The sequence below is a fragment of the Macaca nemestrina genome, chromosome 2, assembly GCF_043159975.1.
Source record: "Macaca nemestrina isolate mMacNem1 chromosome 2, mMacNem.hap1, whole genome shotgun sequence".
Taxonomy (NCBI): domain Eukaryota; kingdom Metazoa; phylum Chordata; class Mammalia; order Primates; family Cercopithecidae; genus Macaca; species Macaca nemestrina.
Window position 1 is genome coordinate 3,024,060 of NC_092126.1, and position 12,751 is coordinate 3,036,810.

The following is a 12,751-nucleotide window of genomic DNA, read 5'->3' on the forward strand; positions in this document are numbered from 1 at the left end:
AATGTGGTCTTGCACTGTTGCCCAGGCTGGAGTCCTGTGGCAATCATAGCTCACTGCAGCCTTGAACTCCTGAGAATTCAAGTGATTCTCCCACCTCAGCCTCCCACATAGCTTTGAGTACAGACATGAGCCACCTCACCCATTTGTTTTTAAAATTTCCACCTGCAGTTTGTTGAAAACATTACTTTTAATGACTGCATTATTTTAGCTTTAACTACTTCATTGACCATTTGATTCCATTTTTTTGCCTTCATGAACCTAACTTTGCTTTATTTTTATGTTTGTTTTTTGAGACAGTGTCTTGCTCTGTTTCCCCGGGCTGGAGTACAGAGGCGCAATCTTGGCTCACTGCAACCTCCGCCTCCTGGGTTCAAGCGATTCTCCTGCCTCAGCCTCTCAAGTAGCTGGAATTACAGGTGTCCGCCACCATGCCTGGCTAATTTTTTGTATTTTTAGTAGAGATGGTGTTTCGCCATGTTGGGCAGGCTAGTCTCGAACTCCTGACCTCAGGTGATCCGCCCGCCTCAGCCTCCAAAAATGCTGGGATTACAGGCGTAACCCACCATTCCCAGGCTAAGCCACCATACTTGGCCTTGCTTTATTCTTATGGTTAAATATTTTAGAACATTCTTAAATTAGGAAGAATTCCTAGAAATAGTGGTGCTTCAGTGGTTGAGTATGGGGTCCTCAGTCCGCCCCTCCCACGCCGGGCACGGGATCCCACTGAACCCCGAGCCGGGCCTCTAACACCCTCGGAACCTAAGACCCAGGGGTTACGGCAGACCGGCCCCGCCCCTCCACGCACCGGCGCCCGCGATTGGCTCCAGGCGGCACGGCCCCGCCCCCGCCATGGCCGCCGCCTGCCGCCGGGGCTAAGTGGCCGCCGGCGTCCGGGTCCCCGAGGGCTCTCCCGCGTTGCTGGCACCGCTGGCGCCGCGGTCTCGTAGCGCATGGGCCTCCTCCGAGGCGGGCTCCCATGCGCTCGGGCCATGGCGCGCCTGGGCGCTGTGCGCTCCCACTACTGCGCCCTGCTGCTGGCCGCGGCGCTGGCCGTCTGCGCCTTCTACTACCTCGGCTCGGGCCGGGAGACCTTCTCCAGCGCCACCAAGAGGCTGAAGGAGGCCCGCGCCGGGGCTCCCGCCGCGCCCTCGCCGCCCGCGCTGGAGGTGGCGCGAGGCTCCGTGGCGCCAGCCCCCGGCGCGAAGGCCAAGAGCTTGGAAGGCGGCGGGGCCGGGCCGGTGGACTACCACCTGCTGATGATGTTCACCAAGGCGGAGCACAATGCCGCGCTGCAGGCCAAGGCCCGCGTCGCGCTGCGCTCGCTGCTGCGCCTCGCCAAGTTCGAGGCGCACGAGGTGCTTAACCTTCACTTCGTGAGCGAGGAGGCCAGCCGCGAGGTGGCCAAGGGCCTGCTGCGGGAGCTCCTGCCGCCCGCCGCTGGTTTCAAGTGCAAGGTGAGCGGGCCGCAGCTGGGGGCTCCCGGTGGGTGGCCCACCCCATCCTAGGCGAGGTCAGTGCGCGCTCCCGGAGGGGATCCGGGGAACTAGCTTGCAAGCTAGTGTTCACAAACTGCGGGAGGTGTCGTTCGGGGGCGTGTCCCGGAGCCAGACGCGCTCAGCTGGTGCTGAGGAGTGGAGCTGCGTTTTTAATGACCGCCTCGCTTTCCTCTCCCCCAATTAAGTGCAGCCTCCAGCAGAGTCCGCACCCCCCCATTTTGCTAACGTTGCAGGGTTCAGCACTGCCTTCAGAGTCTGCACCTCTGTTTATGTTTCTCAGTTTTTGACTTATGAGGATGGGACTGGTCACCAGTAGTCATCCTGAGCAACTGGAGAGGGCCTTGGTGAGGCCGCTGGAAGTGTTGAAGTTGCAGTGACGTTTCTCATTGCTCTTAAGGTATTTCGGTCGGATCTGGTCAAACTCATTGTGAACCATCTTATCTCCTCTCTGTGTCCCTTTTACCCCTTCCTCCAAGGGTCATGAACCCATTTAGAGAAGCCTGGAGTTTCTCCGAATGAGGAAGAGAAAGCTCAAGAGGAACAGATATGATCTGGGGAGAGCAAAGCTGGCCGCCTTGTCCCAGGCCGGACCAATCTGCCTCCATGACAGCTTCCATCTCTGTTTATCATCTTTCTTCACTGCCTGGCTCTCCTTGTCTGAGATGGGTTCCTGACATAGTGGGAATTACCTAGGTCGAATTGCTTATTTGATTTTGAATAGTTGTACAGAGGGGATCCGAGGCCAGATTTTGGAAAAGGAGTAGTAGGTGATATTAAAGGGTGGAGACTGATGTTGATTGGGGAAGCATGCTGAGGTAGGAGTTGTTTATGTGAGTGCCTAGGGGAGCTGCTGCCAGGATTCTGCAGGCTTCGTGAGTCTGCAGTGGCTCCTTGTTGCCTATGGAGTCAAGTCCCAGTTTCTTGGTAGGGCTGTTGTGTTGTGAGCCTGGTCCACCTCTCTGGCTTCACCTCTCCTTTCTTTACATGCATCTCATACCTTAGCTCTGTGTAGAGTGGGTCTTATACGTGCTGTACTCTCTGCCTGCAGTGTCCTCTTGGGCCCTTGGCCATTCTTTACTCAGTTTTCACCTCCCCTGAGAAAGTCCCTAGACCCTTGGACCTCTGAAGCTCCTTTCTGGAGGAGGAGCCTGGCAACCTGTCCCAGGTGATCCTAATGACTCTAATATTTGAGAAACATTGCACTAGTTCGCGGTAGAAAACTGAGGGCCCTTGGCCATAGGGTCAGTCTGGGCAGATCTTGGAATTTGACCAGGTCTCCAAACACCACCTGGAATATCAGCATTGTCATCTCTCTGGGCCTACTCTGCACCGTTGCCAGATCTCTGTGCCCTTGTCCGGAGCTCCCGCTGCAGCTCTTGCTGCACACCCAGTGCTTTCCAGCCTACTTGCCTTTGCTTCTGTCATTCCCACTGTTGGGGTGCTCCTTCTTTCCATTTCCAAGTCTTACCCATCTTCAGATACCATCCCCTCCTTGGAGCCAAGGAACCGTCCCTTCTTTCCTCTTCTACTTCCCTGGTACTGTGACTGTATCATGTCTTATCATCCATCCCTGTGTACAATGCCTGGCACTCTTAGTTGGCATCAGAAATATTGGCCCGGGGTAGATCCAGCCTCAGGGCCGAGCTCATCCTGTCTTGGCGTAAGTGTTTCATGCTCGGATTACCCCACTTTACTGGGCCCAGTTCCAGCAGCCTCACTCAAGGCCTGGAGGCAGCTGCAAATGACCGGAGGGAACTGATACCTCTTCTGTTGAGGTGTGAGGGGTGAGGGTCTAGTGTCTGGGGACTGCTAGCCAGATATCAGTGGTCGGATAAGGGTTTATCGGTCCTGGCATAACATTGCTCCTATTACTTTTTTTTTTTTTTTTTTTTTGAGACGGAGATTTGCTCTTGTTGCCTAGGCTGGAGTGCATCAGCACGATCTCGGCTCACTGCAACCTCTGCCTCCTGGGTTGAAACCATTCTTCTGCCTCAGCCTCTTGAGTAGCTGGAATTACAGGTGCCCACCACCACGCTGGCTAATTTTTTTTTTTTTTTGAGAGAGAGTTTTGCTCTTGTCGCCCAGGCTGGAGTGCAGCAGTGTGATCTTGGCTCACTGCAACCTCTGCCTCCCAGGTTCAAGCGATTCTCCTGGCTCAGCCTCCTGAGTAGCTGGGACTACAGGCGCGTGCCACCACGCCCGGCTAATTTTTTGTGGTGGCTAATTTTTTGTATTTTTAGTAGAGACCAGGTTTCATCATGTTGGCCAGGCTGGTCTCAAATTCCTGACCTCAGGTGATCCACCCGCCTCGGCCTCCCGAAGTGCTGGAATTACAGGCGTGAGTCTCTGTGCCTGGACTCCATTTCTTTGTTTTGTTTTGTTTTTGGTAAGAATTCTTGCTGTGTTGCCCAGGCTGGTCTTGAACTCCTGAGGTCAAGCGATTCTCTTGCCTTAGCCTCCCGCATAGCTGGGATTACAGGCACACGCCACTGCACCTGGCATTCCCATTATTTTTTAGTTCATATTTTGTAAATTTTTCTGTTTGTGATGAAAACTGCTTTTTTTTTTCCTTTAAATGTGTGATTTTTTTTTTTTTAAATGTGTGATTCTAAAAGGTTTGCTTCATTTTACTTGTGATTTAATTCTTCCTCAGGTTTGGAATATTTCTGAAAAGAACATAATCACACATGCCTTTCCTCTGTCTGGAGTACTCCCTGTCCCCATCCTTAGTACTCAGCTTTCAGGTCTCGGCTTTGGTGTTATTTCTTCGGTAAACCTTTCCTGAGCTCCCATTACACACTTTCAAACTCCAAGCACTATTCCTTAGTAACATTTATCACAGTTGTATTTATATAATCGTTGGATTAATTATTTGTCTTCCTTGCTAGACTCTAAACTCTTTAAGGGCATTGACATTGACCTTAAATGCTGCATCCCTAGCACCTGACATATGAGGGGATTTTATACTGGAATTGTTTTTTCAGTATTGACTCGGAAGAAGGAAACTAGAATTTCTCACTGGTTGTGTCAGAGCTGGAAGGGGTTTGTGGTATATAGCATGACAGGTGAGGACACTTGCCTGAGACTTTCTGGAGAGTTAGTTGCGGCTGGACCTTCATCCTAGGTCAGTGCTGTTCCCTTTGTGCCATATTTCCCCCTTAAGGAGCACCTCAGTCTTGTAAGATAAAGTCCGGGGGCAGTTTATTTTTATTCCCAGGGAGAATTGATTTGAATTGTGTTAGAACTGTCTGAAGATAGCCTGGGGGCTCTTCTTCCCTTCGGATGGCTCTGGGACCTCAGCATGGCTGCAAGATGCAGAACAGGGCCTCAGTGAACGGGCACGGGGCTGGTGCTCACACACCGAGGTCTCAGGCCATTTTCAGGTGGCATAGAAACACCTTTTAGCTGAAGTGGTTGCGGAAATAGATCATAGAACATTATTAGTGACCTTAGATTTTATTTTGGCTAATTGGATATTAGCTAAAAAGGATTCATGTAGGGTTGTATCTTGTTTTAAATATGTTTGAAAGTTTTAATTAATCTGTTAGTTTGTTACCTGTGAACAGGGAAGCATGTTATTTGTTAATTAGTAAACTTCGGAACTTGCTATGTTCCAGGTACCAGTATAGGAGCTGCTTCTAGCCTATACAGTAAGTCTGTTTTCTAAATGCATCAGAATCACCTGGGGACACTTTTAAAAATACAGAATCCTGGGCCCCACCCCAGCCTTTGGGCTCAGAATCTCCTGGGTGGGGCCTGGAGATCTGTATTTGGATGGAGCTACATAGGCGGGCTTGGGAGTCACTGCTGTAAGAAATCCAGGAATGCCTGCTGCCCTCCTGCTGGTCTCTCAGACCCAGTTCAGGCATCCTGTCCTCTGGGTAGCCTTCCCTGGGGAGCGCGATGCCTGGCTCATAGTGGGCATTCAGGAACTCTTTAACTATGACTTTTCCATCCTGGCTATTCTGGCTGTGCTGACCTGGGAAAGGCTGCCACATTCACCTTGCTAAAATGCTGCCTTTTAAATTTTTATTTATTTATTTATTTATTTATTTATTTATTTATTTATTTATTTATTTTTTGAGATGGAGTGTTGCTCTATCGCCAGGCTGGAGTGCAGTGGTATGATCTCGGCCCACTGCAACCTCTGCCTCCCAGGTTCGAGCAATTCTCCTGTCTCAGTTTCCTGAGTGGCTAGACTACAGGCACCTGCCACCACACCCAGCTAATTTTTGTATTTTTTTAGTAGTGACCGGGTTTCACCATGTTGGCCAGGATGGTCTCAATCTCTTGACCTTGTGATCCGCCCGCCTCAGCCTCCCAAAGTGCTGGGATTACAGGCATGAGCCACCGTGCCTGGCCAAAATGCTGCCTCAATGTATCAGTTCCATTCAGAACCTCCAGTGGCTTCTGGCTACCTGTCCTCCCAGGTCATGTCAACGTCCTAGACCCAAAGCAGTGGCTGAGCTTCCTGAGTTCTAGGACAAGCTGTTCCTTCTCATGGCGCTTTGCCTGCTCTGCTTCTGAGCATCTGTTGTCTCATTCTGTCAAGTGCAGTCTGACACTTGTAAAACTTAGATCAAGACTTATCCGTTCCATGGGCCTTTCCTGCTGGATCAGGTTTGACAGAACATACCATGAAACCCCCAAATAATGGTAGCTTAAACAAGGTTGAATTTATGTCTCATTTCAGTGCAGTCCAGAGGTAGGCATTCCTGGACTGGCATGGGGGGTTTGTGAAGTCACCAGGGTCCTTGGCTCCTTCCAGCTCTCTGTTTCGTCATCCCTGAGAGTGGCGCTGTCTTCGTGGTCCCGGATGGCTGCTGGAGCTGGGGCCATCACATCGGTGTTGCTGTGTTGCATTTAGTCCAGTTTAGCCCAGTGCTGCTGTGTGTATTGTTTCAGGTCCAGTCTCATAACACGGTTCTACTCTACTGACTTCTGGGAAAGTGATCACAGTGAACAGGCCTAAAGGCGCCTCTCATGTCTCCTCTCCTTGCCCGTGCTGGCCAGCTCTCTGCAGCGGCGGTGGGGCCCGCCAGCCGCTGTTTGTGTGGCCTCCACGGAGCACAACAATATTACTTCTTTGTAGTATTTCCCTTGTGCCGTCAGCTCCAATGTTAACAGTTCAGAAAGACCTTCCCTGAATCTCTTTTCTAATGCAACCCTCATGCCAGCCTTCATCTTTCCCATCACCTTGTGCATTTTTTTCTTTTTTTTTTTTTTTGAGAAGGAGTCTTGTTCTGTCACCCAGGCTGAAGCGCAAGGGTTCGATCTTGGCTCACTGCAACCTCCGCCTCCTGGGTTAAAGCGATTCTCCTGCCTCAGTCTCCCGAGTAGCTGGGATTACGGGTGCCTCCCACTACGCCCAGCTAATTTTTGTATTTTTAGTAGAGATGGTGTTTCACTCTGTGGCCAGGCTGGTCATGAACTCCTGACCTCAGGTGATCCACCTGCCTTGGCCTCTCAAAGTGCTGGGATTACAAGTGTGAGCCACCGCGCTTGGCCTTTTTGTTTTTTTGAGACAGGGTTTCTTTGTCTGCCGCACAGGCTAGAGTAGAGCACGATGGTATGATCACAGCTCACTGTAGCCTCAAACTCCTGGGCTCAGGGGATCCTCCTGCCTCAGCCTCCTGAGTAGCTAGGACTACAGGCATGTGCCACCATGCACAGCTAATTTTTTTTTTTTTTTTTTTGAGACAGAGTCTCACTTTGTTGCCCAGGCTGGAGTGCAGTGGCACAATCTCAGCTCACTGCAACCTCTGCCTCCCGGGTTCAAGCCATACTCCTACCTCAGCCTCCCAAGTAGCTGGGATTACAGGTGCCCACCACCACGCCTGGCTAATTTTTTTTTATTTTTAGTAGAGACGGGGTTTCACCATCTTCGCCAGGCTGGTTTCAAACTCCTGACCTTGTGATCCACCCGCCTCGGCTTCCCAAAGTGCTGGGATTACAGGCATCAGCCACCGCGCCTGGCCAATTTTTTTTTTTTAAATTGTTTTGTAGAGCTGGGATCTCACCTTCTTGCCCAGGATGGTCTCAAACCGGTGATCCTCCTGCCCTAGCATCCCAAAATGTTGCATCGCAGTTGTGAGCCAACATGCCCAGCTGTGCGTTTCCTTTATAGCATGTATTCATTTTTTCATGTATTCATTCATCGGGGGTTGTTGGGTGCGTGTCCCATTCCAGGCACTGTTCTAGGTACTTGTGAACAGCAGGGAACGGAACAAGTTTCTGCCTTCGTGGAGCTGAAGTTCTGGGGTTGCGGGGAAGGTATGGGAGATATATTTTTAACAAATAAATAAATATAGAGCGAGTGAGATTGTGATCAGTTCTACAGAGAGAAGTAAAGCAGGCTGAGGAGATAGGAAGTGTGTGGTTGTCAGTGTGGGGAGTTGTTAGCCGTGGTGCGTAGGTGGTCAGGGAAGGCTCCATGGATAAGGTGCCATTCGCGCAGAGCCTGAAGGACCTGAGGGAGCCACAGCCATCTGGGCGAGACTCCGTCTGAGGCCACTGCAAGTGTGCGGGTGTCAGGCTGGAGTGTGCTCTGCATGTTTGAGCAAGTAACTGTCCTGTTAACTTGTTTGTAGTCTCTCTGTACCCGCTCCTGGAAGGTAATCTCCAGAAAGCAGAGACCTTACCTCCCTTCATCTATTGAGGTTTACGGGAACCCCATAGATGCCATCCTTATTTCTGGCCTGAGTTGGAAGTGATAGAGCGGGCAAGCAGCCTCTTAACCCGGGACACGAGAACTGGAGAGACGCCTCCCCGCAGGGAGGGGCAGGCTCTGCACAGGTAGATTCCGGAGAAGAGAAAGAGAGGTGGGGGCCGGGGCTGACTTGCTTCCCAAACTCACCGGTCAGGTCCGTCTCTCCTCCTGCCTTAGGGAGGAGTTAGTGTGTGAGGAGGGGAGGAGGATGGGGCGGGGAGCAAGAGGCCAGGGTGTTTGTCCAGGAGAGCATCCTCCATACAGAAGCACAGGACAGTGGACGGGGGGAGCATCCTCCATACAGAAGCACAGGACAGTGGACGGGGGGAGCATCCTCCATACAGAAGCACAGGACAGTGGACGGGGGGAGCATCCTCCATACAGAAGCACAGGACAGTGGATGGGGTGCTTCCTCTTTCTCCCGTGGACACTATAGTCTCAGCACTGTTTCTGGCACAATCTGTGTTCTCAACAAATATGTATAGTTGACTGACTAATAACTATAGTGATGAAACCCAGGATATCTTAGAAGAGTTGTCAGTGATCTGTCCCTTTTCCCTCAAACCTCAGCCTCTTTCAGAGCCTGAGACTGGGTTGCTCCATTTCCTGGTGACAAATTAGGAGGAAGAAGGAAACTGCACATCCCCCACAATCCTCGTCTGTTTTCTGTCACCATAAAAATACCTGAGCCTGGGTAATTCAGAAAAGAAAGATATTTATTTAACTTGAGGTTTTGGAGACTGGGAAGTCCCAGAGCACGGTGGCAGCTTCTGGGGAGGGAAGCAGAGGCATGCGGAAGGGGCACAGCGTGAGGGGCACCTGGCTTTATACCAGCTACTCTTGGTAACTCATCCAGTGCCGTGAGTGAGTGAGAACTCCCTCCCTCCCAAGAGAAGTAACCCAGGCCTGGGAGACGGGCGTGAATCCCTCTTAATGACTTCATCAGCTCTTGAAAGCCTCACCTCCCAGCAGCATCACCGGGGATCACATTTCCAATACGTGAATTCAGGGCACACCCTTTAAACCTCAGCAGCCACTTACAGGTGACTGTTGGGTTCCAGGAGGAGCACATGCCAAGGACTGGGAATGACCGGACAAATGTTAAAGTGCAGTAGGGGATTCTCAGAGTTTCTTTGAGTTCAAGAGCAAACCTGTGAGTGACTTGGAAAAGTTGAATACCTTAGCTCCTAGGTGGGGCTTGAGAGAAGCCTGGATGTGAAGGCCTTGACCTTGATGCTGGCTGTCTCGTTGATGAAGCTAATGACAAACAGGTGACCCTGGAAATGCAGCGGATTTTCCAGCTTGTCACAGCAGCAGGCACCTTGCACCTGAATGAAACTTTTGAGTAAGTTATGATGGTCTGGAAAAGAGGTGATCAAAGGTACATGTCCTGAAGGGAGAGGCGCTTTGAAAAGATAGGCTGACATTTTATATGGCAGTGTTCAGAGAACAGTGCATATTTTATCAAAGGCATTTAACAGTGGCTTTCTTTTAAATTGTAATATACTCATGAAAACAACTATAGTAGTTTGTGTACCAATGTATGTTTCTTCTGGAAAACTTTATAATCATGGATCTATGGGGAATAACTTTGTATAGTATTGTATCAAATACAATAAACTCTGGATAAGCCCACAAGTATGTGTTGAAATTATAAGGCAAAGCCTTGGGGTGATGATATAGATGAAATATACTGATAGATGGGGATTTATAAAATCTGCTGGGGCCTCAGTGCACGGATTAACTGTTCCAGCTTTGGGCATCAGTCATTCCTCATGACTTCCTGACTGTTCCTTGTTCCTATAGGCCATATTTTAAAAAGATACATAATTACCTTTTTTTGCAATAAAGATTGAAATGTAATTCATGTATCATAAAGCTCACTCATTTAACATATACAATCCAGTGGTTTTTAGTATATTCCCAAGGTTGTACAACTATGACCACTGATTCTAGAACACTTGTCACCTCACAAACCCTGTATCCATTAGCGTCACTCTCCATCCTCCTGTCTCCCCCGTCCTTAGAGACTACAAATCAGCTTGCTGTCTCTATAAATGTGTCTATTCTGAATATTTACTACAAATGGACTCATTAATATGTGGTCTTTTGTGTCCGGCTTCTTTTACTTAGCCTAGTGTTTTTAGGGTTCACGTTGTAGCATTGCATTAATACTTCACCTTTTTTATGGTTGGATACTATTCCATCATATGGATAATTATGCCACATCATCCATTCATCAGTTGATGAACATTTGGGTTCTTGCCACCCAAGAACCCAAATGTTCATGAATATTTGGGTTATGAATAATGAGGCTGTTATGAATAATGCTGCTGTGAACATTTACTTAGAAGCTTTTGTTGGCCGGGCGTGGTGACCGATGCCTGTAATCCCAGCACTTTGGGAGGCGGAGGCAGGCGGATCACGAGGTCAGGAGACTGAGACCACCCTGGCTAACACTGTGAAACCCCGTCTCTACTAAAAGTACAAAAAACTAGCCGGGCGAGGTGGCGGCGCCTGTAGTCCCAGCTACTTGGGAGGCTGAGGCAGGAGAATGGCGTGAACCCGGGAGGTGGAGCTTGCAGTGAGCCTAGATCGCGCCACTGCGCTCCAGACTGGGCGACAGAGTGAGACTCTGTGTCAAAAAAAAAAAAAAAAAAAAAAAGTTTTTGTGTGGACATATGTTTTCACATCACCGGGGCATAACCTAGGAATGGAATGGTTAACTCTGTTTAACCTTTTGAGGAACTGCCAAACTCAGGCGCTATACCATTTTACATTCCCACCAGCGGTGTATGGGGGTTCTGGTTTCTCCACATCCTCACCAGCACTTGGAATCATCCATCTTTTCAATTACGGCTATTCTAGTGGGTGTGAAGTGGTATCTCATTTTAGTTTTGGTCTGCATTTCCCTAATGACAAATGATGAGATGATTACATGTTGCTAAGGACAACTACATACATGTATTTGGTATTTTTAAAATATATTTACCAAAATGCATTTTATTAAAAAACAAAAAAAAAAAAACCAGTTACCTTGACTTTCCCCTCCTTACCCTGTGAGGTGTTACAACATGGCTAGAAACGTGCATATTCTGAGAACGTGGTTTGGAAATTTCTGACGTGTACACTGATGCGCCTAAAATCAGCAAGGGGACGTTTACTAGTATGAAGTCTTGATTGGGAGAATAATAGTAGCAACATTTGTTCAGTACTTTATGTATTTAGTGATGGAGTCTTGCTCTGTCATAGTACCACATTTACTCTCCTCCCCTCCCCTCCCCTCTTTTCTTTAATTTTCTTTTTCTTTTCTTTTTGAGATGGAATCTTGCTCTTTCCCCCAGGCCGGAGTGCAGTGGTGTGATCTTAGCTCACTGCAACCTCCATGTCCAGGGTTCAAGTGATTCTCCTGCCTCAGTCTCCCGAGTAGCTGGGATTACACAGCTGTGCGCCACCATGCCCGGCTTAATTCTTGTATTTTTAGTAGAGACAGGGTTTCACCATGTTGGCCAGGCTGGGCTCGAACCCTTGACCTCGAGTGATCCGCCTGCCTTGGCCTCCCAAGATGCTGGGATTACAGGCATAAGCCACCGCGCCCGGCCTGTTCAGGCCTTTAGAATGTATACAAGTGCAGACGCCTCACTTGAGCATGGCTGAGGTTGGGGAAAGAGGTGTGGAATCCCTGAGGCTGAGAGCAGGTGGCTTACGGAGCTCCCAGAGCAGCAGGAGGCACTTCAGGACCACGCTAGCTGCTGTGCCAAGGGGCTGTGTGTGTGGGGATGAAGGCTGGGCTGTAACCCACCTCCCCATCTGTCATCCGCCTGCTGATGACGCCCCAGATAAATCCGTTCAATCTGAACCAAAACTGCGCTTGCTGGGAGTGCAACTTCCCTCTCTGCTTCAGGGAGCATTGCAGGTTCACCGAACATCGGAACAGGAAGGCAGCTCTGGGCTCAGTGCCCCTCCCCCAGCTGATACCCTGCGCAAGAAAGGCGCAGTGACTAGTGCCACACCGAGCTGCCTTTAGAAACAGCCCAGGCCTCCTCTGCTGTTCGACGGAGGTGTTAGCAGCAGGTCGGTCTTTTTCGGAAGGGTGGGTTGAGAGGCAGCCCACCCTAATACCCACAGTGGAGGTGGGAGGGCCTGTCGTCTTCACCTATCCCAGGGGGCTTCGCCTCCCTGTCTCCCCCTGGCTCTGTCTCTCTCGGGAGGGGAGGATGCAGTCCGGCCTCCAGGAGGCAGAATCCGCTCAGTGTCCGGGGCTGCCCAGCAGGGCCAGTGTTGCGGGAGCTGGATGGGGGCTGCGGTGCAGGCACAGGTTTTGTCCTGTGCTCCGCGATGTGCGCTGGAGGCCCTCCGCGGCTGCGGTCAGCACGAGTCCCCCAGGCCTGCAGACCCGAGGGGCCGCGGGCGTCCGGCGTGGGGCGGAACTGGCCCCTCCTCCGCCGCGCGGTCTCTCCCCGGCCGGGGCCGACGCACGTGTCGAGTGCAGTGCCCCGCGCGGCCGCTTGGGGGCGCCGCTGTATCGCGTCTGTGCGTCCGACCC

The 12,751-nt window shown here is 50.6% G+C and overlaps 1 protein-coding gene across 3 annotated transcripts in view; it reads left to right on the plus strand.

Moving 5' to 3' along the window:
- The first annotated feature begins 863 nt into the window (after positions 1–863).
- The window catches only part of LOC105470806 (xyloside xylosyltransferase 1), a 194,582-nt gene continuing 182,694 nt past the window's right edge, over positions 864–12,751 (plus strand). Inside the window, exon 1 of one of the 3 annotated variants that reach the window (XM_024789445.2) lies at positions 864–1,454. In XM_024789445.2, the coding sequence (XP_024645213.1) occupies positions 951–1,454 (504 nt within the window). In that variant the 5' untranslated portion in view covers positions 864–950. Of the gene's footprint in view, positions 1,455–12,004; positions 12,280–12,751 lie in introns of those variants that run through there. The other 2 variants (XM_011723071.3, XM_071090625.1) reach the window with 2 other exon arrangements.